Below are 26,630 nucleotides of genomic sequence, written 5' to 3' on the forward strand. Positions count from 1 at the left end.
TACCATTTGATTCCTTAAAAAAACATTAAATAGGGCGGCGCCTGTGGCTCAAAGGAGTAAGGCACTGGCCCCATATGCCGGAGGTGGCAGGTTCAAACCCAGCCCCGGCCAAAAATGGCAAAAAAATAAAATAAAATAAAAATATTAAATAAAGTGTATACATCACGGAGATAAATCCATACAATAAGTTTTATTGTTAATAATAATAATCCTTTATAGTGGTTTGTAACACAAGTTCCTCCTAAGAGCCATCCAGGAGGCCTTGTAGGACGGCCTGCCTATAGAGTTTCTGTTTTCATGGGCCAGGGAGGGGCCTGAGATGATTAAAAACCTTCACCAAGAATTCTCAAGCCCAGCCAAATTTAAAGTACACTGGTGTTAGTCCTTTAAACTTTACAAGGTACTGTCATGTAATCCTCAGGACCCTACGATGAGGTGGGCAAGACTATCCTCACCTATAGATAAGAAAATTGAGGCTCAGATTGGTGAGAGGAATTCCCCAAGATCACTAAGAATTTAATTAATTAATGTAGCACTTGAGCCCCAAAATATGCCTAGCTCTGTCTCATTCTCCTTTCACCCTGATGCAGCTTTTGAAATAATAGACCAGGACAAGCACACCAAGATCATAACAAGAGAAAGAGGGGTAAGAATTCACCTATAACCAAGGATTGCCCAGATTTTTAAGTGAGAGATATTTTGGCAATATTTTTAATACAGATTATAAGCCAACTCCAAGTTACATAATTCTTTCATGTCGTATTTACTGCTACCAAGGTAAGACATTCACATGTGTTACCCCTTTCTATAAAATAAAATCTAAAGGATTCTACAACACAAAAGGATTGAACCAAAAAAGCAGGACACTCACCCGCTGTGGCCGTTCTGCAATGGTAAAGTTCACATAACTGAGGGGCTCACTGGCAGTGTCTGGGCTGGTCAGCGCATACATGGAGAACCGAGGGAGCTGTCTTGTCAATTCGAATACATGAAACTGGGTGCTATGGCCAACCAATGGAACACAAGAGAACTGTTTGTACAGAAGGTTATTTCAAAGTGCAAGGCCCAGAAAATAAGGTCACTACCAGGTCCTAGATTGATATTTAAAGTTTTCACTAAAGAAAAAAAAAAAAACCAAAACACTGTGGGTTAGATAGAGTACTAAGTAATGTATTAGGTTTGGAGTTTAGAGATAACATGAGTCTACGTACATATAGGGTTTAAAACACTCTAAAAGAAATGTAAAAAGGCTTTTATCATTCACTCACAAAGCAGTTTTCCTCCACTAGCTGAGGTTTATATATGCCAGGAATGCCAAAATAATCTATACACAGTTTAAGATACGTTATCTATGTGTTACTTTTTGAAGTTGAATTACAGTAGTGATGTATGACGTTGGCTCAAAAGATGGCGTTAATCAAATGAGTGCTTGTGCCACCATGCAAAAGGCAAGACAAAGAAAATGGCAGAAACATGGTTGTCATTCAAGGAACACAAGACCATCTGGAAGTGGTAGAACGTGAAATATGAGAATGCTGTCAAAGTACAACAACAATGGAGGCGTGAGTAGGGGGAACCTTAAAGGACATGGCATACTGCAGAAAAACGGCGATACTGGTGGTACTGGGGGAAGAAATTGGAATGGCACGAGCAATGGTACAAGTGGACACTTTGGTCAACACTGCCCAAGCAACAGTTCACCATCATCTGGATACTGATGGTAACCACTTTGAGCAACTTTTGTAATTAACTACAGAAGTCAAATGTGACTTGTACTCATTCACTCAATCCTTTTGTTATTGGTATGTTGAGTATTACAATTTTAATACAGTTTTTTTCCTTTCTTAAAATGTGTATACATTTTTTGGCATGCTCTGTGTGTCTATCTTCCTAATATAAAGATGTGTCTAACCCTTGTTGTCTTAGCAGCCAAAACTATAAGTTGACAAAATGCCAATTGAACATATTTTTTGAACTCTTGTGATTATAACATAATCTAACTAAAAAAAGAAAATAATCATCTTCAACTTATATACCTTTTTTTGTTTTTACTGATTTCAAATTAGGGAAATAAGAGGTCAGGAGAAACCTTGACTGGGTGGACAGAACCATTAAATGGCTTCTCAAGCTCCACAAAACCCATGAGACATGGAAAATCAAACTATCTTGCCCTTATCTAGATGCTGTCTCAAAATGAACTGTGATTTGCACCTGCTTCTGTAACCCACGAACATCTTCAAGTGCAGATCCACAGGGACATCTTTGGGAGGTGTAATTGGGATGCAGATGGAGCTGGAAAGGTTGTGAATACTTGGATGTACCACATGGCTTTCACCTACAAAAATTCCTTCTGCAAAAATCAATACTGCCCGGATAATGGTATCTGTAGGGAAGAGGGAAAACAGTTAAAGAACTACTCCAGGATGGCACAGGTGCCTATAAATACCAGCTATCAGTAATTTCTCACCATTGGAAGTAGAGATGCACAATTCTGCATGAGCAGGTTGAGTCTCATTCCCCAAATTGATGGAGAGGCTGGTGTGGAGCGTGGTGTTGGCTGGGATTATGCCCCGCTGTCCATCCGTCTCATTCAGTGGACCACTCACTTCAGCCTGCAAAACACCCCGCCTGCTTCCAACTCCATCACCACAACAGTGAACTACCATCAATGTTAAATAATAAGGTTATTCAGCTTCAAAAGACACAAAAGCCATCGTCTTATTTTATTAATCTGATTCTTTAGAATTCAGAGAACTCACCTCATCGGTGCCCCCTTGCTCTATCTGGCCCTGTAGGAAAATACTTTTGTCTCTTTCTATGGTTATGGTCCACTGTACCTTAATATGCCTTTTACTTTTTTTTAAAGTAACAAAAAAATTTCACTTGGTATAGCAAATTCAAATAAGATAACGCATAGCAGGACAAATTAAAGTCCCACTCCTCCGCTCATCCTCCAGGCTGGTGTACACACACATACACAGGTTGTGTAATTGCCCATTTTTGTATTGTTTTTGAAAAAGATAAGATACTCTAAACGTTGTTCTTGTTTTCTGACACTTAATAACATCATAGATATCCTTCTCTAGCAGTCTAAGGAAATACAATTCGTTCTTTTGAGCTGTTTAATATTCCCTAGCACGTACTCTCTACAGTGATGGACATCTACACTGCTTCCAGATGTTAGCCTCTATAAATAGTGCTGCAATAAATCTTTGAACGCTCACACAAATATTTCTATTGTTTAGATGCCTGGAATTTCAAGACCAAAGAATACACGCTATCTCAATGCTGACTCTGACAAAAAGCCGCAGGCAAAAAGGCCCATCCTCCGACCAACACTGACACTCTCAATATTCTTGCACACTTGCCACTCCTCCTGATCAGCCTCCACGTCCCAGACTTCATTACCCTTTCACACTAGGACCTACCTTGGCATTCTGCTCATAGTTACGGAGTTCCATCAACAGATTCTGTTTTTTCTGACTCAGCTCTCGGATCAGGTCCTGCTCTACACTGGTGTCCATGAGGTTCCCTCTCATCTCAGCTGTGCCTGGCAGGTAGCCCCGGACTGAAGAGAAGGAAAAAATCCTCACTAAACTCAGAAACAGCCCAGGTAGAGCCCGGTCTACTTTTAAGTCATCAACTACCTACTCTTAAAAAGCAAACATCTAAGGTCTCATCTCCCCAACTTAGATGAACTGATTAGAACTAGACGATGTCAATACAAATACTTTTAATGGAATTCGACTTTTCTTTCTTTCTCTCTTCTTAAACACAGGATCTCATTCCACCTCTCAGAATGGGGTGCAACACTGCCATCATAGCTCACTATAACCACAAACTCCTGGGCTCAAGTGGGCCTCCTGCCTCAGCCTCCCAGGCGGCCATGACTAGACTCATGCTAACATGCCTGGCTAAGTTTTTTTCATTTTTTTGTAAAGATGGAGTCTTGCTATGCTGTCTAGGCTGGTCTCAAACTCCTGGCCTCAAGTAATCCTCCGACCTCGGCCTGACTTTTCAAGGATTTTTTTCATCCCAATTTACTTTCCCCATCCACTGAGCAGCAGATTAACTGTATGTGGCCATCCATCCGGTAATCTCCTTCTACAACACCAGCAACTGCAGAAGAAAAGTTGTCCTTAAAGATGACCTCCCCAGTTCGGTCACTTCGAGCATCAACCTAAAAATAAAACAAGAACTTAGAAAGTGGCTTATGCTACAGTTTTAAAAACCACAAAAATTTAATAAAAATCAACTTCCCATTCAGTCTTTTTTTTAGTCTTTTCATTTAGTCCAGCAGTTTTCAAGAGTATTCTATAAAGCCCTGTGACTTCTTAAGAGATACCTATGACTTCTGGGGACAAGGGAGACCCTAAGGGGGGCCCACCCAGCTATGCTTAATTCTTTTGAAATGAAAGCTGTTTTACATATCGGCCTTCCCACAATATTTCATTTGAAGAAATGGGTCTGCTGAGAGGCTGTAGATGTAGCATGTATGGCATAGTGCCAAAGGGCCTGGGCTTCCTGGCTAAACCATTTACGTCCAGAATCTAGCTTTGCATGTACTATCCATGGGATCTTGGGCAGGCTTCTTTTTTTGTCTGTTTTGACGTTTTTTGAAGACAAGAGTCTCACTCTGTCACCCAGGCTAGAGGGCAGTGATATCAGTTCACTATAGCCTCAAACTCCTGGGCTCCAGCCATCCTCCTGCCTCAGCCTCCTGAACAGCTAGGACTACAGCATGCACTTCTGTAAAGCCGGGGGTCTCACTATATTGCTCAGGCTGGTCTTGAACCCCCGGACTCAAGCAATCCTCCCACCTCAGCCTCCCAAAGTACTGAGATTACAGACATGAGCCATTGCACCCAGCCATTAGATAAGTTTTATAACCATTTTGTGCTTGGTCTTCTTCTCTGGGGATCAATAACCAGAATATGGGGAGAATAACTACACTGCTACACCTCACGGAGTTGTAATGAGGCCTAAGGAAACCAAGACATGAAAAGCACTTAAACAGGGTGTGTACACAAAAGTACACAATAAATGTTAGCTCCATATAAAAAATTTATCTTTATTACATATAAATGTATAAAATATATTTATATTTGGCGGCGCCTGTGGCTCAGTGAGTAGGGCACTGGCCCCATATGCTGAGGGTGGCGGGTTCAAACCCAGCCCCGGCCAAACTGCAACAACAAAAAAAAAATAGCCAGGCGTTGTGGCGGGCGCCTGTAGTCCCAGCTGATCAGGAGGCTGAGGCAAGAGAATCGCGTAAGCCCAAGAGTTAGAGGTTGCTGTGAGCCGTGTGACGCCACGGCACTCTACCGAGGGCAGTCTACAAAAAAAAAATATATATATATATTTATATTTGAAGTTTGAAAAACACAGAGTTAGCCCAAGGTTCTACCACACAATCCTTTTAACAACCCCGTTAAGAGCTCTTCTTCCACATAAAAACCATTCAGATACCCGAGAGAGCTCTCCTATTCTCTTTGAGTCTTTTATTCTCAAGAGACAAAACAAATAAATGATTTATCAGAAACAAACACATCTCAAAAACAAAAACAGACAACAACCACTTCAAATAATGATTTTGTTCCAATCAAGGACACAGGTATTCTTTTTTTTTTTTTTTTTTTTGTAGAGACAGAGTCTCACTTTATGGCCCTCGGTAGAGTGCCGTGGCATCACACGGCTCACAGCAACCTCCAACTCCTGGGCCCAAGCGATTCTCTTGCCTCAGCCTCCCGAGTAGCTGGGACTACAGGCGCCCGCCACAACGTCCAGCTATTTTTTTTTGGTTGCAGTTCAGCCGGCGCCAGGCTTGAACCCGCCACCCTCGGAATATGGGGCCAGCGCCTTACCGACTGAGCCACAGGCGCCGCCCCAGGACACAGGTATTCTTAACAAAAGGCTAACTACAGAAAACTTGGTACAGCAATCACTTCAAGGATCGATGCTGCATGTATATTCACTATTTTTGCCTTTTCATAAACATCCTTCTGGGCAAATCGTTGCAACTAAAAAATAAAGTAATTTAGGTTACAGCCTACCCCTCGTCTATAATGTATCACAGTCAATATGGTATTAACATCACGGAAGACTGTGAGCAGCGACCTGTATTTTTACCAAAGCTCTTAGCACATTAACATAACCCTTCAACTCAGGCTGAACTACACATGCTTCTTTCTAGTTAAAAGCTAGCTACGTAATGGCTTCTGGCATTGCATTGCCACAATATTTAGCAAACAAGGAGGTTCATTTGCTAACTGAGAAGCAGGACTACAAATTAATATTTTTGCAGATAGTTTTGCCTTTTGCTTAATCCAATATGGAGGTTTTACCCTGAAAGGAAAGGATGACTCTCCAACTCACATACAAAAAACAAAGTTAATTGGCTAGTAGCATTTATTACTTTTATACCTACATTCACAAGTTGGAGCTGTGTATTTTCCTTTTCTATGCTATTTCTGTTAAGTGTAAATAATCGGTTTTTCCACTGTGTAATGAACTGTGTAATTTTCTTATCTTTCTTACGCTCCGAAACAGATTATGTAATAGAAATCCCTTAAAATTTTGAAAGCATTTGACTATAAAAACATCTAAGTCAAGAGTCATATTTCAAGGTAACTTAAAAATTTCTCTAGTGTTTACTAACTCTTGAATCAGTATCAATAATTTGTATTTCCCCAGAATATGGTCCATTGCTATGGACTGAATGTTTGTGTCCCCACAAAATTTGTATCTTGACATCCAAGGTGATGGTACATGTAATAGGAAGTGGAGCTTTTGAGAGGTGACTGATCCTGAGGGCTCTGGTTAGTGCTCTTGTAAAAGCGGCCCCAGAGAGATCCTCTGCCCTCCCCCCATCTTCATGTGAGGTTACAGTGTGGAAATGACCATCTACGAGGAAGACACCCCTCACCAGACACGAAATCTGCCAGTGCCTTGTTCTTGAACTTCCCAACCTCCGGAACAGTGAGAAACAAATTTCTTTTGTTTATCGGCCACCTACCACTTTATGGTATTTTGCTAAAGCAGCCCAAGCTAATAAAGACATCCATCTTAAAGATTTTCAAATTTCTTAGAAAGCAGCTACAAAGTCTTCTAATTTTTAATACCCATACCAAAGACAAAACTAAGTGGATAAGCAGGAACCAATATAACAGCTTCTTAGAATCTGTTCTTCACATATCACAAAAGGAAAGCTACAAGGCACTGGCCAAAAGTAAAGAAAAGTCAAGACAAGACAGGAATTAGCCAACTCCCTTCAGACAATCTGATACTGACAGACGAGAAAGCCAGGGCCAACGGTATCCATGGAGATCTGGCAGCTACTTAGTTTCTAACAAGATGATCCTGACTTGCCAAAAGACTGTAGAAATCCTAACTTCAAGTTAAAAAAGGGAAGAAAAGAAAATGATTTTATTTGCAGTTATAATTCAAAAAACAATGCATTTACATGATTCTTCCCATTCATTCTAGGTTTTCAGTCAATTTTGCGATTTATTTATTAGACAAAAGCTTTTCAAACAGTTCATTATTTGGTTATCAAAGTTCCTTTTTTTATTTATCTACACCAAGAAGCAACCTGAGTGATGGATTGTCAGTCCTTCAAAGAAGAGATTTCAGAGACTATCCCTGGAGGTTCCGCCTCAAACAAGAGCTGGCAAGACCAAAAGGACTTTAACCCCCACAGCTCTTTTTTTTTTTTGTGGTTTTTGGCCGGGGCTGGGTTTGAACCTGCCACCTACGGCATATGGGACCAGCGCCCTACTCCTTGAGCTACAGGCGCCACCCACCCCCACAGCTCTTAACAAACATAGCAGGAATAAATAATACGGAAATATCATAAAGTTGAATTTGAAAACACAGCCAAGGAACTCAAGTTCATATTTCTGTTATTGTTCTAAGTCATATATTCAACACACTTCAATTGCTACTTTGAATTATACCTGAACTCTGCTTTAAAAAAAAAAGAAAAAAGTCTCATTCTGCAGCCCTGGGTAAAGTGCCATGGGGTCATCACAGCTCACAGCAACCTCAATCTCTTGGGCTCAAGCGATCCTCTTGCCTCAGCCTCCCAAGTAGCTGGGATTATAAGCATCTGCCACAACACCCAGCTAGCTTTTCTACTTTCCGTAGAGACAAGGTCTCACTCTTATTCAGGCTGGTCTTCAACTCCTGAGTTCAAGCAATCCACGTACCTCAGCCTCCCAAAGTGCTAGGATTACAGGCATGAGTCACCAAGCCCAGCTGAACTCTGCTATTTAAACTTACCTTTCCATTGGACCAACCAGTTATCAGCTCGTTCACTCCATCAGAATTTAGGTCAAATGCATGAATGCTAATGGCATGGTTTTTGGACTGAAAAAGAATTCCAATAATTAGTACAGAAATCTTTCAATAATATAACATCCCCGAATATCAAAGGTTGAATAATACTAACTTTAATTCTCCAGTAGCGGGCTGTTTTGTCATAAACTCCAACTGTGCCATTGGAAAGGGCATAACCAAATCGACTACCATACATGGGACAGAGACAGGTGATTATCTGCAAAAATAACACATAAAAATACAACATCTTTTCATTAAGGCTCAATTTAAAGGACGACTTTATAAACTTGCATGCTTTGCTCCAAGTATGTTAAAATTAGATTGAAACGCACTTTTCTCCAATCCATGACTGGGGAATATATTCCTCTTCTCTACGATACATGTTATTTAATTTCAGTTAGATTATCACCTTTAAATAAACTCACAATGTGTGGTGTTTTAGACCATGCTTATGGAAGGTTTCAGCAAATTATTAAAAAAAAAAAAAAACTCTGAGGAATTTAGAAGGAAATAAGCTAATAAAGTCTAGAATATGAGCAACAGGTGTTACACACACTAACTCAAGAGGTTGAAATGATTATTCCAGTTTCCTTTAACTTGTAATGTCCAAAGCTGAGATTTTAAAAAGACTTATAACAATCCATAATTGAACATCTAACTTTTACATGTACATTTTTCTATGAAAAGCACATTGTCCACTACAAATAAAAGAAAACACAATCCTTTGAAAAGTAAAAACTCAAGCACATGGATTTGTGTAGTAGGTAACAATATAAAGAATGCATACATTATGTAGAAGCATTTGTAGGACTGTTCAAGGATTTAACGTCCTTAAAAGGATAAAATTTTAGATCTTGTACAAAATTATCCTTTAAAGTCAAAACCAAAGCTTAATGATATCTATGACACTGTAGATCTACTTTCTAATTCTGACCCTAATACAAGAGCTATTAAGAAATAAATTGTATCAAGCAGAAAATAGTTATGTAATTTCCTGTACACCTACAGCTTTTCTACAAAACCACCCACTTCACTTTAACTCTGAATACAAAGTGCTGTGTAGGATTCCAGAATTATTTAGTTCAAGCCATTCTTTTGGTGATACTTGGTACTGTTAAATTGCCAAACAAATCATGATTTTGCTCATCTGGGAAAAGATATTTGACCTAGGAGCAAAACCAAATCGAGAAAACAGGAAAATGGCCCTGCAAGTGAATGTTTTACAGTCCATATTTTTATAAATTTAGCTGCAGATTCCCCAGGTCTTTTGGTGCTTCTTTCCTTCATTCTGTTTCTTTCATGCTCTAGGGCTGTGGTCCCCGACCCCCAGGCTACAGACTAGAACTGGGCCATGGCCTGTTAGGAACCCTGTGAGGAACTGGGCCGCAGAGTAAGGAGATGAGCAGCAGGTAAGGGAGGTTTCATCTGTGTTTACAGCTGCACCCCACTGCCTGCATCATCACCTGAACTCTGCCTCTTGTCAGATAAGTGGAGGTGTCAGATTCTTTTGCAGGGTGGATGAAGGGTCTCATTTTTGTTTTTTGAGACAGTCTCACTTTGTTGCCCCAGGCTACCATGCCCTGGAGTCATCACAGCTCACAGGAACCTCAGTATCTTGGGCTCAAGCAATCCTCCTGCCTCAGCCTCCCAAGTAGCTGGAACTATACATGCCAGCCATGACGCCCATTAGTTTTTCTATTTTTAGTAAAGACAGGGTCTCACTCTTTCTCAGGCTGGTCTCAAACTCCTGAGCTCAAGCAATCCACCCACCTTGGCCTCCCAGAGTGCTGGCTTACAGGCGTGAGCCACCACACCTGGCTGGTATTAGATTCTCTCTTTTTTTTTTTGAGACAGAGTCTTAAGCTGTCACCCTGGGTAGAGTGCTGTGGCATCACGGCTCACAGCAACCTCCAACTCCTGGGCTCAAGTGATTCTCCTGCCTCTGCCTCCCATGTAGCTGGGACTACAGGCGCCTACCACAACACCCATCTATTTTTTGGTTGCAGCCGTCATTGCTGTTTGGCAGGCCCAGGCTGGATTCGAACCCGCCAGCTCAGTTGTATGTGGCTGGCGCCTTAGCCACTTGAGCCACGGGCGCCGAGCCTGGTATTAGATTCTTATAGGAGCACAAACCCTACTGTGAACTACACCTGTAAGGGATCTAGACTGTGTGCTCCTTATGAGAATCAATGCCTAATGATCTGAGCTGGAGATGAAATATGCTTAAATCATCCCCAAACCATCCCCCACCCCAACCCCAGTCCTTAGAAAAACTGTCTTCCATGAACTGGTCCCTGGCACCAAAAAGGTTAGGGACCTATGTACTAGAGGATTGAGCAATCCCCTCACATCCCTAGCTCACTTCGTGTCCTCTTCCCCTTTTCTAGGATTTAGGAAAAAAGTGCCTCAAAGAATGCACCCTTCTCACATATATGTGTAATATTAACAATAAAAAGAAATCCAACAAAACCTGAATGATTCTCATCAAGTAAGGACAGATTTACTACACACTGGAACCAAAGGGATACAATAATGCAGGGCAGAGCACCTATAAGCCAGCGATTCACAAACTGAGTTTTGCTGGGGGGAGGGGGGACAGCAGGGAGGTTGTAAACCCCTTTAAGAATCTAATGAAAGCTAAGCACTCTCCAGAAAGCATACACAAGCACATAAAACAGAACGCCCCGCACAGACACACATCTTCAGACTACTGCTGTTGGCACTGATTTCTCACCTTCATTTCTTGTTTGTCCACAACTATGATTTACATAACTGTGAATATATAAAAAGCCTAGTGGGACTACATGAAAACTCACGACTCTCACCAAAGGATCAAAGTAAATTAAAATCAGTGGTAATATTTTGTGTATCAGTATGCAAGTTTGGTTTTTAATCTCCTTTTGTAGTTAGGGGGAAAGAAATATGACTGTCCCAGACAGCTTTTACAAGTGGCTAGAAGCAAAGAATTTCAGGACAAGTGGCCAAGATCGGTGTTGAGGCCAGTGCCCTCAAGCTTTTCTGATATATACTCCCAAACACCACCTAATGAAATTTCGCAGAATCCCACCATTCTGACCTCTAAGATTCCGTTTCATGGGTTCTTTCTGTCCATTTATAATGTTTACAAGCTCTTGCTCCTTTAGCCTCTTTTTACTCCTTAATTAAGAATATCTTAATTTGGGTGGCACCTGTGGCTCAGTCGGTAAGGCGCCAGCCCCATATACCGAGGGTGGCGGGTTCAAACCCGGCCCTGGCTGAACTGCAACAAAAAAATAGCCCAGCATTGTGGCAGGTGCCTGTAGTCCCAGCTACTCGGGAGGCTGAGGCAAGAGAATCGCTTAAGCCCAGGAGTTGGAGGTTGCTGTGAGCTGTGTGATGCCATGGCACTCTACCGGGGGCCATAAAGTGAGACTCTGTCTCTACAAAAAAACAAAAAAAAGAATATCTTAATTCTTTTTTCTATTTCAGACTTGCCAACCTTGGAAAACTAGCAGCAGACAAATATCCTGATAATGTCAAAACCATACAATGTATAGATAATCGTTAGACTTCTCTTTTTTAAAAAGGAAGTTTAGGCTTGGCGCCTGTAGCTCAGTGGTTAGGCACTGGCCACATGCACCAGAGCTGGTAGGTTCAAACCCGGCCAGGGCCTGCTAAACAAGAATGACAACAATAACCAAAAATTAGCTGAGCGTTGTGGCGGGTGCCTATAGTCCCAGCTACTGGCAGGCTGAGGCAGGAGAATTGCTTAAGCCTAAGAGTTTGAGGTTGCTGTGAGCTGCAATGCCATGGCACTCTACCAATGGTGACACAGTGAGACTCTGTCTCAAAACAAAGGGGGGGGGGAGTTTAAGGGTTACAGTTATTTTAGAATTTGTGAATCCAGTGAAAATCAGAAAAACACACACACAAAGAAAAATATGAAGTTTAAAGTTTAAGAAACATCTCTGGTTCAATTAATAATTCTAATCACAAAGAAATGAGCCAATTTCTCTAATATCTTAATTTTTAAGTTTATTTACAGATGTGCCTAAGAGAGTTCATTTGCATCAAGAGAAAAAAGTACAAAATCTTATTTATGCCCTTCATTTAGTCCTGCTGGATATACGTAGAAGGAGGGGAGGCATAAAGGTTCAAATCCTAATCATGCAACTTTAGCAATGACCCTGCACAAGTAACTTAACAAATAAAACTTAACATCAGTTTCCTTATCTGAGAAAATAGTATCTTTCTAATAGAGTTGTTGTAAGGATCCAATCAGTTACTTCATATAAAGCACTCAGAACAGTACTGGCATATAATCGGTGCATATTTAGATGTATTAACTCATTAAAAAATTATTCAACTCTACTCAATAGATCTTCTCTATTTAATTAGTCTTTTAACACACACCCTTAATTACAGGATTTTTAAATGCTTCTTCCTCTGTAACACACGGCTCTGTTTAACCCCCAGTTTTCATCCTAAAGCCACCTGGGTGATGTGAGGATGCCACAGCAATCTCATCTGATGTTGCATCTGACTGTGCTATCTGTCTTGCCCAAGGCTACCATAATTCTGAAGTGGCATTTCTTACTTCTGTTTCTGTCATTTCTGCCACAATCTCATCTTCTTTAAAAACTCGAATGTCAAAATCCTCAGAGCCAACAAGAAGCTGAATGGAGAAAAAAATTATACACATTAGTTTAGTGAGTGAAAACAACAAAATGTCCCATATATAAAACAAAAAATGGCACAATGCCTTGCATGCTATTACTGCCACCCAAGAGTTCCAATCCCCCAATAATTCAATGCTCAAGAAGGTTCTCTCTATGGAAGGATCAACAGATTCAGTCAGTGAAGAAAAACGTAGCTATTACAGCTTTTAACCTGCCATGTGGTTACACATCTTGCCAGAGGACGTTTCTTCACTGAGCACCTGAAAATGCTCCCTGGTTCAGTAACCCCCTCTGCCTGCGATGGAAGCCCTGTTTCAAATACCAGAGCCCAGGACCCAGGGACAAGACAGGGGCAGGTTAGTGCAAACACAGGGCTTCATACCGATTAATGACACAAGCAGCTGATTTCTATAGTAACTATTAGAATAATTTCAAAGGCTAAGAGCCAATCTCTAAAACTTTTAGATGTCCAAAAAAGTAGGCCAAAATTGAGAATACTTACAAATATGCTTTCAAAGTATCAGAAGCCATTTACAAAGTTGTGAATACAACTGAGGTCCCATCAACTGTTCTGCCCTCTCCTGTGTCTGGTTTTTATTTTAAATCATTCTGCCCCAAATTTCACCTCCTGTGTCTTTGAAACCCCATGGCCTTGATCTTTGTATTAGAAAACACAAGTTATTTATTGTTCAAAAGAGAAGAGAAAGACAATGAGGCCAGTTAGCTCGTCATCTAGCAATAGAACTCCAAAATCAGCCATGAGATGAAACACCTCCCTCAAAACTAATGTCACTGTCATGGGGAAAATTATTCAGCTGAACACACAAGAGAGATATCTCTTCCCCCACATACCTCTTTCTTCCCATCACCATTGAAGTCACACAAGGCCAAGGAATGAACATTGTCTCCAGTAACCTAAAAATAAAACCCCAAATCATTAATATGCCATCATTTTTTCACTACTCCAGATAATATTAGCTACATGAAGAAGATTATACAAATGGATATTATTCGAATTATTCATATCCTTTTTAATGCTCAGTATTATAAATATTGATTTACTTTGTTTTTTATTTTTCAGTACAGTCAGTGGTTAAAAGACACAAAACAACATTAAAAGTAAAGTTGCTTAAGAGTACCAGAAAGAATAGTTTGTTCTTCATACCGTCCAAAAGAGATCATTTCCTTCCTGATCAAAACCTTGCAGGGCACAATTTCCACCAATAATTGCAAGAGGAGAGGAAATGTCTCCCAGTTTTCCCAGAACAATGGCATTTGCCCCATCTGCTACCTGAAAGAAAAAACAGACACATTATCTCAGATACAATGATCTGCAGGCATACTGAAGGTAATGTGCATCCATATTTTTATTTGGACACTCAAATTCCTCTGTCATCATTAGCGAGAAACCACATGAACTCTGGAGAGAGCAGCCAGGGCTATCCACTAAGACCCATTACTGTGGCTTCAGCAAAGATGAGCACAGATCTAAGGTAAACTCAGGACCTTGGCTCTCACACTAACCTGCTACAATAAGCTGCTAAGATAATTCCAGGCTTTCTGAGGCTTCAGGTTCTAAAGGCCAAATTCTTGGGAATTCTGGGAAAATGGCCGACTAGTAGCAACCCTCAGCAGAGGCTCCGGACCAGAGGGAGAAAAACGGGACAGAATTGGACTCTAAGAAGCCAAAGGTGGGGAGCTGAGCCAAAAAAGAAGTTCAGCAAGCTGTAACTCAATGATTACTACAAAAAACTCTATTCCCAGAAATATGAAAATCTGAAGGAAATGGACCAATACCTGGAAGCACACCACCTTCCTAGACTCAACAAGAAAGAATTAGAAATCTTAAACAGACTATACCAATCACTAAAATAGCATCAACAATACAAAATGTCCCCCAGAAGAAAAGTCTGGGACCAGATAGCTTCACATCTGAATTTTATCAAACCTTTCAAGAGGACCTAGTACCTATATTATACAACATTTTCCAAAACATAGACAAAGAAGGAATACTTCCCAACACATTCTATGAATCAAATATCATCTTGATCCCCAAACCAGGAAAGAATCCAACAAAGAAAGAAAATTATAGAACAATATCATTAATGAATATCAATACAAAAATATTCAATAAGAGCTTGGGAAACAGAATTCAACAACATGTCAAAAAAATTATACACCATGATCAAGTTGGTTTTATTCCAGGGTTACAGGTTGGTTCAACATACATAAATCTATAAATATAATACATCGCATCAATAAAATAAAAAACAAAGACCATATGATTATCTCGATGCAGAAAAAGCTTTTGAACATCAGCATCCTTTCATGATCAGAACACTTAAGAAAATAGGCATAGAAGGGACATTTCTTAAACTGATAGAGGACAGCTACAACAAACACAAAGCCAACACCATATTGAATGGTGTAAAATTGAAAACACTCCACTCAGATCAGGAACAAGGCAAGGATACCCACTGTCTCTGAGGCTATTCAACATAGCAATGGAAGTCTTAGCCATCACAATCAGGCAAGAGAAGGCAATCAAGGGTATCCAAATAGGGTCAGAGGAGATCAAACTTTCACTCTTTGCTGATGATATGATCCTGTACCTAGAAAATCCCAGGGACTCAACTACAGAACTCTTAGAAATGATCAAGGAATACAGCAGCATCTCAGGATACAAAATCAGTACTTACAAATCAGTAGCTTTTATATATGCCAACAGTAGTGAAGCTGAAAATATAGTCAAGGACTCTATTCCTTTTACAGTAGTGCCAAAGAAGATAAAATATCTGGGAATTTACCTAACAAAGGATGTGAAAGATCCCTATAAAGAGAACTATGAAACTCTGAGAAAAGAAATAGCTGAAGATATAGCCGGGCGTTGTGGCGGGCACCTGTAGTCCCAGCTACTCGGGAGGCTGAGGCAAGAGAATGGCTTAAGCCCAGGAGTTGGAGGTTGCTGTGAGCTGGGTGAGGCCACGGCACTCTACCGAGGGCCATAAAGTGAGACTCTGTCTCTACAAAAAAAAAAAAAAAAAGAAATAGCTGAAGATTTTCTTTGTTTTTTTTTGAGAAAGAGTCTCACTATGTGACCCTCAGTAGAGTGCCGTGGCGTCACAGCTCACAGCTCACAGCAACCTCAAACTCTTGGGCTTAAGGGATTCTCTTGCCTCAGCTTTCCAAGTACCTGGGACTACAGGCACCCACCACAATACCCAACTATTTTTTTGCTGCAGTTGCCATTGTTGTTTAGCAGGCCCAGGCTGGGTTCGAACCCACTATCCTTGGTGCATGTGGCCAGCGCTGTAACCACTGTGCTACGGATGCCAAGCCAATAGCTGCAGATGTTAACAAATGGAAAAACATACAATGCTCATGGAAAGAATCAACATTGTTAAAATGTCCATACTACCCAAAGCAATTTACAGATTTAATGCAATCCCTATTAAAGCGCAATTGTCATACTTCAAGAACTTGAAAAAATAGTGCTTCGTTTTATATGGAATCAGAAAAAAACCTCAAATAGCAAATACATAACTCAGAAATAAAAACAAATCAGGAGGTATCACGTTACCAGACTTCAGGCTATACTATAAATCAATAGAGATCAAAACACCATGGTACTGGCACAAAAACACAGAGGTAGAATTATGGAACAGAATAGAGAACCAAGAGATGAACCCAGCTACTTATTGTCATTTGATCTTCAACAAGCCTATCAGAAATAGTCAGTGGGAGAAAAGACTCCCTATTTAACAAATGGTGCTGGGTGAACTGGCTGGCAACCTGCAGAAGACTGAAACTGGACCCCTACCTTTTACCATTAACAACAATTGATTCTCACTGGATAAAAGATTTAAACTTAAGACATGAAACTATAAAAGAGAGTGCAGGGAAAACACTTGAAGAAATCGGGCTGGGAAAATATTCTATGAGAAGGACCACCCGGGGCAATTGAAGAAACCGAAAATACATTACTGGGATCTGATCAAACTAAAAAGCTTTTGCACAGCCAAGAGCACAGTAAGTAAAGCAAGCAGACAACCTTCAGAATGGGAGAAGATATTTGCAGGTTATGCTTCTGACAAAGGTCTGATAACTAGAATCCATAGAGAGCTCAAACTAAACAACAAGAAAAGAACAAATAACCCCATTTCTATGTGGGCAAAAGACGTGAACAGAAACTTCTCTGATGAAGACAGGTGCATGGCCTACAAAACACATGAAAAAATGCTCATCATCCTTAGTCATCAGAGAAATGCAAATCAAAACCACTTTGAGATATCATCTAACTCCAGTAAGATTAGCCCACATCACAAAATCCCAAAACTACAGATGTTGGCATGCATGTGAAGAGAAGGGAACACTTCTACACTGCTGGTGGGAATACAAGCTAATATGACCTTTTTGGAAAGAAGTTTGGAGAACACTTAAGGAACTAAAAGTAGACTTACCATTCAATTCTGTAATTCCTCTACTAGGTATATACCCAGATGATCAAAAATTATTTTACAACAAAGACACTTGCACCAGAAGGTTTATTGCAAACCAATTCATAATTGCCAAGACACGGAAACAGCCCAAGTGCCCATCAACCCATGAATGGATTAACAAATTGTGGTATAATGTACACCATGGAATACTATGCAGCCATAAAAAAGATGAAGACTTCACATCTTTTATGTTTACTTGGATGCAGCTGGAACATATTCTTCTTAGTAAAGTATCTCAAGAATGGGAAAAAAAAGTATCCAAGGTGCTCAATACTACTATGAAATCAATAATCACCTATATATTCATATGAATGGCAAAATATAACTATAGTCCAGAAAGTAGAAGGAAAGAGCAGAGAGAGAGGGCAGGGGAGGGGGGTTGTGGGAGGAGGGAGGGTATTTGGGGAGACCTCACCTAATGTGCATGATGCAATGGTACATTTCAAAACTATTTTTAAAAAGAGTATAATTGTGTTGGATGTGTTACTTAGTTCAATGTAAACATTTCACATTGTATATCAAATCAGTACATTGAACCCCATAAATGCATCAATGTACACAGTTATGATTTAATAAAATAATTAAAAAAAAAGAATGTGGACAGCGCCTGTGGCTCAAAGGAGTAGGACACCGGCCCCATTTGCTGCAGGTGGCAGGTTAAAGCCCAGCCCCGGTCAAAAACTGCAAAAAAAAAAAAGAATTTCTAGTGTGGGAAACAGGAGATTCCTCTGAAATAAAACTGATGATCGAACAAAAAATAAAATAAAATAGAGGCCAAAGTCTCCAGAAAATCAAGACTTATGTCTTTAAACACCCAAACTTTGTAGTTTATTTTATTTATTTTGGATGGAAATTTGTTAACACTTATTACCCAATTATCTTACTACTACTATTTTTAATTTTAAAGTTACTAAAAATTACAAAGAAAAATAAAATAAAGAACCATAGTTCCACCACCCAGAATATCTAAGATTTCATGAATAAACTACATAAGCATAATTTATTTTTTGAAGATTCAAATATTGATTATATAGGAAAATAATTCCTACTTATATAATCTTTAAGTAGGAAAACTACAAAGATTAGCTATACAGGAAAACAAAAGAATTCATAAGAAATTAAAAATATTAAATGGCCAGTCAACCAAAAAAATAAAGTTAAATAGTAAACAATGAACTGGGGGGTGGGGTGGGGGGAGAACCACAATATGTAAGAAAAAGAGTTAATATTTTTTGTTAATAAAAAGTTTATAAAAGGCAAATAAATAAGAAAACGGTAAACACCTCAAGCAAAAAAATAAAAGGAAAGGAAATTCACTAGAGAAGAAATACAAACATGAAAAATGTTCATTCGCGCAATACATCATTTCTCGCTTTTCAGATTAGCAATGAAGAAAGGACAATAATATACATTGTTTGTTAACGTATAATAAAACAGGCAGTCTCATATTCTGAAGTGGAGGTGGAAAACAGCAGTTTTTCTAGAGAGCAATTTAGCAATATCTAAAATCTCATTTTAAAAAGTTTTTGACTCAACAATAGTTGACTCAAATACTGTTGAGTTCCTGTGATGCTAATTTTATGAATCAACTTGACAAGGCCACAGTACCCAAATATTTAACCAAATATTATCCTAAAGTTGCTGTGAGGATATTTTTTAGATGAGATTAACATTTAAATCAGTAGATTTTGAATAAATCAGATTACTTTCCATGATGTGGGTAGGCCTCATACAATAAGTTGAAAGTCTTAACAGCAAAAAGCCTGACCTCCCCCAGGCAAGAAGGAATTCTCTCTCTGACAACTTTCAAGCTAGAGCTTTATCATCAACTCTCCTGAGTCTCACAACTAATCACCCACCATGCAGATTTTAGACTTCCCAGCCTCCACAAATCACAGTAAGCCAATTCTTTAAAATAAATCCTTTCCCCTCTTATATTCTATCAGTTGTTTCTCTGGAGAACCCTAACTAATCTACTCTTAAACTTGCTTTCAGTCTTGAACAACACAGAAGGAGTTTCTTTGTAACCCTGAAATAGTCAAAGACTTCTTAGAAAGACCAAAAAATAGCAAACATTAAAGAAAAACACTGACCATCTAGACTTCACCCAAATTGAATACTTTTGCTCAAGATACCTACCTACAGGAATGAGCCACATTTATAATTAAATCTGAAAAAGAACTTGTATCTAGTACATCTAAAAAATGACAACAAATCAGTAATAAAGAGATGATCAATAAAAAGCAAAAGGCTGCCGGCACTTCACAAAAGATGACACATAAATGGGCAATAAGCACAAGGCAAGGCGCTCTCTGTCACTGATCATCAGGGAAATGCAAAATCGAACGACAGTAAGGTACCACTTACATCTTCTGAATGTCTAAAATACCAAATCCTAACAAAGGATGTAGAGCAGCGGTTCTCAACCTGTGGGTTGTGACCCACAGGAACTGTACTAAAGGGCCGTGGCATTAGGAAGGTTGAAAACCACTGACATATGGCGGCGCCTGTGGCTCAGTGAGTAGGGCGCCGGCCCCATATGCCGAAGGTGGTGGGTTCAAACCCAGCCCCGGCCAAACTGCAACAAAAAAATAGCCGGGCGTTGTGGCGGGCGCCTGTAGTCCCAGCTGCTGGGGAGGCTGAGGCAAGAGAATCGCGTAAGCCCAAGAGTTAGAGGTTGCTGTGAGCCATGTGATGCCACGGCACTCTACCGAGGGCAGTACAGTGAGACTCTGTCTCTACAAAAAAAAAAAAAAAAAGAAAACCACTGACATAGAGGAACTGGAACTCACGGATGCATGCTGAAAAATGATACAGCTACTTTGGGGGAAAAAAAACAGTTTTGCAGCTTCTGATTTTTTTTTTTTTTTTGAGACGGAGTATCATTATGGCGCCCTCAGTAGAGTGCCGTGAAGTCACAGCTCACAGCAACCTCAAACTCTTGAGCTTATGCGATTCTCTTGCCTCAGCATCCCAAGTAACTGGGACTACAACCACCCGCCACAATATCTGGCTACTTTTTTGTTGTAGTTGTCATTATTGTTTAGCAGGCCCAGGCTGGGTTCAAACCCGCCAGCCTGGGTGTATGTGGCCGGCATCCTACCCACTGAGCTACAGGCACCACCTTCTTATAAAGTAACTATGCAGCTCAGCAATTCCACTCCTGGGTACCTACCTGAGATAAGTTAATTAAAACATATATCCACAAGAAGTCTTATACAAAAATGTTCATACCAATTTTATTCATAATTGCCAAAAACTGAAACCAACCCAAACCATCCCACTTGTCTATCACCAAAGAACAGATAAACTGTGACATACTTACCCAATTGAATATAGCACTTTGGTTACTCAGCAACAAAGAAGAACTACTGTTATATACAACAACATGGATGATTCTCATAGACCAGCGGTTCTCAACCTGTGGGGCGTGACCCACAGGAACTGCATTATAAAGGGCCACGGCATTAGGAAGGTTGAGAACCGCTGTCACAGACAATATGTTGAGTAGAAGAAGTCAGACAACAAAGAGTACATTCTATACAGTTCTATTTGTATGGAGTTCAAAACGAGAAAAGCTCATCTAAGCCGATAGAAATCAGAACAATGATTGTCTATGGAAAATAGAAACGACCTCGAATGGGACACAGTATTTTCTGCTGCTCTGAGGGTGTTGGTTATATGGATCGAAACTCAATGAATTGTACACTTAAAGTTTGTATATCTTACTGTATATATAATACATTTGGCCTCAATAAAAAATATTTTTAGGTTCAGCACCTGTAGCACAGTGGTTACGGCACCAGTCACATACACCGAGGATGGCAGGTTTGAACCCTGTCTGGGCCAGCTAAACAACAATGACAACTGCAACAAAAAATAGCCGGGTGTTGTGGTGGGTACCTGTAGCCCCAGCTACTTGGGAAGCTGAGGCAGGAGAATCTTTTAAGCCCAAGAGTTTGAGATTGCTATGAGCTGTGACACCACCGCACTCTACTGAGGGAGACATAGGGATACTCTGTCTCAAAAATAAAATAAAATAGGGACAGCACCTGTGGCTCAAAGGATAGGGCACTGGCCCTATATGCTGGAGGTGGCGAGTTCAAACCCAGCCCCAGCCAAAAACTGCAAAAAATAAATAAATAAATAAAATAAAATAAAAAATATTTTTAAAAAGCATTTATACTTCTAGAAACTTATCCTTGGGGAATAATCAGAGAAGTGGGCAAAGATATGCTTATTAAAGTATCAACTATAATAGATTAACAATGGGAATAACATAAATGTTCAAAAATATGAAACTGGTTAAATAAATTGATATAGTAACACAATGAAATACTATAGAACCAACAGTTATTATCCATTATATAAAAATGTTCACAACAAATTATCAAATAAAGAGGCCACGTGTAATAGCCAGAGAGTGGAATGTCTATTAATAGATAAATAAAATGTGACTCATATACACAATGGAATATTACTCAGCCATAAAAAGGAATGAATTACTGATACATGTTACAACATGAAACAACTTGAAAACATTATACTAAGAAAATAACAGTCACAAAAAAAGCACATATATATAATTCTGTTCAGAGTATGCAAACCTATAGAGACAGAAAATAAATTACTGGTTGTCTAAGGTTAAGAAGGTTAAACCTATTATGGGGGGAAAAGTAAAAGGCTATGTGTATGTATGTATGTATGTGTGATACCGTTTTATAAAAAAATTACTCATTTATACTTCGTAAAACATCTGGATAAATAAATTTAAGGTTTAAGTGTTATTTCCAAATGAAGAAATTATGGGTAATTTTTCTTTTTGCTTCCCTATCTTATAATAAATACATATTAAATTTACAGTAGCCTATAAATGGCAGGCTACAGAAAGGGCTTCTCCTACAAACTATTATACACTAAACTTCAATGCAAAGCCACCAAGAGACCTGGTTGCTGGCTTCCCAGCTCTTGGCTCACTTCTCTATAAGAGATCTTAACAGATGGTGGAATCACAGATATACCTCCCAGAGATAAGCCAGACTGTCATCAAATGGTTCCCAACCATGACCAAACAAATAAGTTCCAAGTACACGAAGCAGATGTAAATGGCAAACCCTCCTTACTGTTTAACAGCCACATAGTTAACGAACCCAAATAAATGCCTGATCTCTTTTAGGCATAAAAATCAATGGACATTAACAAGTAATGGGGATTTTATGGTTATAAAGGGTTATACTTGCCTCTCTGTAGAATAAATCTGAATTATTGTAGACATCATAAGCCAGAAGATTAGTCTGTGTCCCCACTAGAAGAACATCACAGCCAAGCTCGGGGTTTAATACTCCTGCAGTCAGGCAGCTGACTGCCTGGTTAATGTTGAGAAGAGAAACATCAGACTCCAGGGGGCTCTGGAAGACCCTGGATGTACTGAAATGCTGGCCTCGTGTATGAGGATTGTGAATAAAAACCTAAAACAAAAACAATTAATTATACTCCCTTAAAATGTCAAAAATGGAAGATTAATATCATATATATTTTTAAAAGAACCAGGTTATTAACAGAGTAACAACTTTAACACTTTAATGTACAAAACTGAAAACATTTATACAGTTCTGTGCATGGCCAACTTTCAGTCATTATAAACTATGGAAATCCAGTGGTATTAAAATTTGGGAAATGTTCATGTATTAAAAAAGCTCCATAATGGAACAATGTATTTTTAAAAAGGATAGAAAACACTGGACTAGAGATCCCATAAGCCCTCCTAGTTCTAAAATGTGTTAATTTTAAATGAATACTTTATCTCTTTGGTATAAATCAATATAGGATTAATTACAGAGTATTGGCTACCCAAGGCAGCTGATTAAACAAAAAATAATTTTCAAAAGAATTGACTATAAACATACTGAACATTGCCTTCACGTTCTCATTTGTGTGATACACATACCCTATAACATGCTTTAATAAACACTAATTGCATTTGTTTTGTGTTTTGAGACAGTGTCTCAAGCTGCGACCCTGGCTAGAGTGCAGTGATGTCACAGCTCACGGCAACCTCAAACTCTTGGGCTTAAGTGATTCTCTTGCCTCAGCCTCCCAAGTAGCTGGGACTACAGGTGCCCAGCACAATGCCCAGCTATTTTTGGTTGTAGTTGTCATTGTTGTTTGTCAGGCCTGGGCCAGCCTTGGTGTATGTGTAAATCACTGAGCTACAGGCACTGAGCCCACTAATTGCATTTGATTCTTCCCCTGATTTACAGATGAGGTCAGAGGAAAAAAGGGCACTTCCCAAGGTCTTGAGACTGGGAAAAGACAGAGCTAAGCTCCAGCTACCCTCTTGTTTTATAACATTACCCCCTTGTTTTATAACAATTCTGAGCAAAAGAATTTCTACAGAGTTTTCCAATCTAAGAAGGAACAGGAGGGGCAATAACTTAATGGGCTCCATATTCATTATTATTGGAATACAAAGTTTGTGATTTTTTTTATTTATTTATTTTTTTATTGTTGGGGATTCATTGGATTTTTTTTATTTTAAAAGATTACGGAGTGCAAATGTTTTTGGTTATATGGGTTCCTCTTGTAATACTTGAATCAGGGTTATAAGTGCCCATCACCCAGAAAGTGTTCATTGTACTTGTGAGGTAGGTTTTTGTTGGTCCCCTCCTCAAAGTTTGTGATTTTTGCTAAAAGCAGCAAGTGTCCCAGGAGTCAGACTTCTCCCCAGTTCGCCTCCTGTTGTTCTCTGCACACAGAGTCCCCAAGGAGGATGTACCTGTCCATTCAGGCGAGAAAAAAAGCCAACCTCAGGCACATGACAATTAATAAGGACCCTGGGCTAAGAGCATAACACCACTATTCTACTTAATGAGAATGAATCATGACCTTTTACTTGTACATCCCAAGGCATAGCACGTAACATGAATCATGGCTGGAAAATGTCTTGAAAATATAAATCACTACACAAACGCTAGCTTATGAACATACACTCTGATTACATTTCCATTACTTTCCAGACGAGTGGCCTCAGGTGCTGCATTGAACTTCTCTGAAACTTTTTTTTTTTTCTTAAGCAGGTCCAGGCGGTTTGAACCTGCCACACTCGGTGTACGGGTCCAGCACTCTAACCACTGAGCGGTTAACTTTTATTTGTAATCAGTGAAGTGGGAGACAAAAGAAATTAACAGCTAACAATTAGTCACCACTTCCTATACGCCAAGCTCTTTACATAGATTAATTTATTTAATCCTCACCCTATGTATGAGGTACTATTTTTAAGTACCTTCCCCAAGGTCATGAAATTAGTAGATACTGGGGGCAGGATCCACCAAATCTGTGCTATGTTGATGCACTTGGCCTTGTAGCAAATAAGCTGAGAAAATTAGTCTATTAATATAAGACTTTGTGTTAGAAGATATTACTCTTAGTGTCACTGTGTTCCATATATTTGGATGTGCCTTCATCCGTGCAGAACTTTACCTGAAAAGTAGCCCCTCCAACTACATCTCTGAATCCACAAAATGTAGTATAAATAAAGTATTTAGTATAAGTCTGGTGAATGCTGAATATCATTTTTGTCTCCGTGGTGTACACCTTGCACAGTACCCGGCACACAGTACTTAGTAAATAAAGTAAAGGGAAAACCCATAATGTACATGAACAAGGATCCGAAGTGCAATTGTTCATTTAATTTAGGTGGGTTTTTTTTTTCTTGTACCGCAGTGTGAGAGAATGGAAGAGTTTCAAGTGACAGGCAGAGAGGCCTATTACTGTCTATTACTACTAGCCCTGACCAAGCCCTTCCCTTCTGGAGGATTCGCTTCCCTAAGTTCCCTAACAATAGAACCAGGAATCCAACACTGACTGCCTGACAACAAAACGTCAACTGCTCAAAAAGCTGTCCCTGGCTGGGCGCGGGGGCTCACGCCTATAATCCTAGCACTTCGGGAGCCCGAGGAGAATCGCTTAAGACCCGGAGCTCAATTCCAGCCTGGGTAACAAAGCGAAACCCCGTCTCTATTAAAAAAAAAAAAAGAAAGAAAGAAAGAAAAGAAAAGAAAAAGCCGGCGTGGCGGACTGGGGCCTGCAGTCTTAAGTACTCAGGGGGCTGAGCCAAGAGGATCGCTAAAGCTGGGCAGTTCCAGGCTCCACGCCACTGCACTTAAGCATGCATGACAGAAGGAGACTGTCTCAAAACAAAAGCAAAGCTGTTCCCGGAAGACCCCATTATTCTTTGTAGGAAGGAGAGCTACCCAGAGACTGCCAAGCAGTTGCCCGGCAACACCGGCTGGGGCGGGGTCGGGGAGGGGACGGGGTCCGAGGGGCGTGGCCCGCGGAGGTCCAGGGGTTTCTAGGGTCCCGGGCTCAGTGCGAGTGGGAACCGTTACCTTGCCCGCTTGGGTGGCGGCCGCCAAGCACGGGTGAGTCCCGTCGTAGCGCCCTATGGCCACCATGCGGGGGCTGATTTTGTGGCGCAGTTTCAGGGTGAACACGGGCAGCAGCATGATGGCGGCGGCTTAGGGGAGGAAGGCTGACGACCCAAGGCGGGCGCTGCGGAGCCGACTTCGGCAGCCGAGACGAGAAACACCGGGCCAAGACCCGCCCTGCCCCAGCCGCCTCCAGCGAGGCGCCAAAGACGCCAGGCAGACTTCTCGGTGCCGCTGGCTCCTGCGGTTGCGCAGACCCGTCCATCCCTTTCTGCGGCTGCGCGGTCGCGCTTCACCGCTTTCTGCTGCTGCGCGGCTGGGCCTGACAGGGCTGGGGCTGCTGTTACCTGCTGGAGATGGAGTCTTGTGTTTTGCTGCCATTATTTACCCAGGTTAACGTCAACTCCACTGCTGTGGCTGCTGGGGCGTATTTGAGCCAGTGCACCTCCGGAATTTCCCCTTCTAGCACCACAAGCAGTCTGCATCTCTGCAGGATCTACGCACTGCTACTGCGTTCCAAAGGGCCATTAATTCAAGAAATAATGAGTGCTTGTTCTGTCCCTTGCTTGAGCCGTTTTGTCGAAGCAAACCATGGCAGTGTTATGGGGCAAGATAAGGACCACCGACTCAAATTAGAATTTCAAAAAGGAGTCTTTTATTAACCGCGGGGCTGTCTCAGCAAAGTCTAAAGCAGACTAAGTGAGAGAGCA

The 26,630-nt window shown here is 40.4% G+C and overlaps 1 protein-coding gene across 3 annotated transcripts in view; it reads right to left on the reverse strand.

The window, feature by feature from the left end:
* Window positions 1-26,178, reverse strand: part of BBS2 (Bardet-Biedl syndrome 2) — a 33,929-nt gene extending 7,751 nt beyond the window's left edge. For 2 of the 3 annotated variants that reach the window (XM_053602166.1, XM_053602182.1), the window contains exons 1-12: window positions 25,882-26,178; window positions 22,735-22,962; window positions 14,161-14,286; window positions 13,848-13,910; window positions 12,914-12,991; window positions 8,450-8,554; window positions 8,281-8,367; window positions 4,045-4,180; window positions 3,429-3,568; window positions 2,468-2,612; window positions 2,212-2,383; window positions 872-1,001 (exon numbers count right to left, since the gene is read on the reverse strand). In XM_053602166.1, coding sequence (XP_053458141.1) covers window positions 872-1,001; window positions 2,212-2,383; window positions 2,468-2,612; window positions 3,429-3,568; window positions 4,045-4,180; window positions 8,281-8,367; window positions 8,450-8,554; window positions 12,914-12,991; window positions 13,848-13,910; window positions 14,161-14,286; window positions 22,735-22,962; window positions 25,882-25,998 — 1,527 coding nt within the window. In that variant the 5' untranslated portion in view covers window positions 25,999-26,178. Of the gene's footprint in view, window positions 1-871; window positions 1,002-2,211; window positions 2,384-2,467; window positions 2,613-3,428; window positions 3,569-4,044; window positions 4,181-8,280; window positions 8,368-8,449; window positions 8,555-12,913; window positions 12,992-13,847; window positions 13,911-14,160; window positions 14,287-22,730; window positions 22,963-25,881 lie in introns of all 3 variants that reach the window. The other variant, XM_053602175.1, reaches the window with a different exon arrangement.
* Window positions 26,179-26,630: the final 452 nt, after the last annotated feature.

The sequence above is a fragment of the Nycticebus coucang genome, chromosome 2 (genome assembly GCF_027406575.1).
Source record: "Nycticebus coucang isolate mNycCou1 chromosome 2, mNycCou1.pri, whole genome shotgun sequence".
NCBI classification, from domain to species: domain Eukaryota; kingdom Metazoa; phylum Chordata; class Mammalia; order Primates; family Lorisidae; genus Nycticebus; species Nycticebus coucang.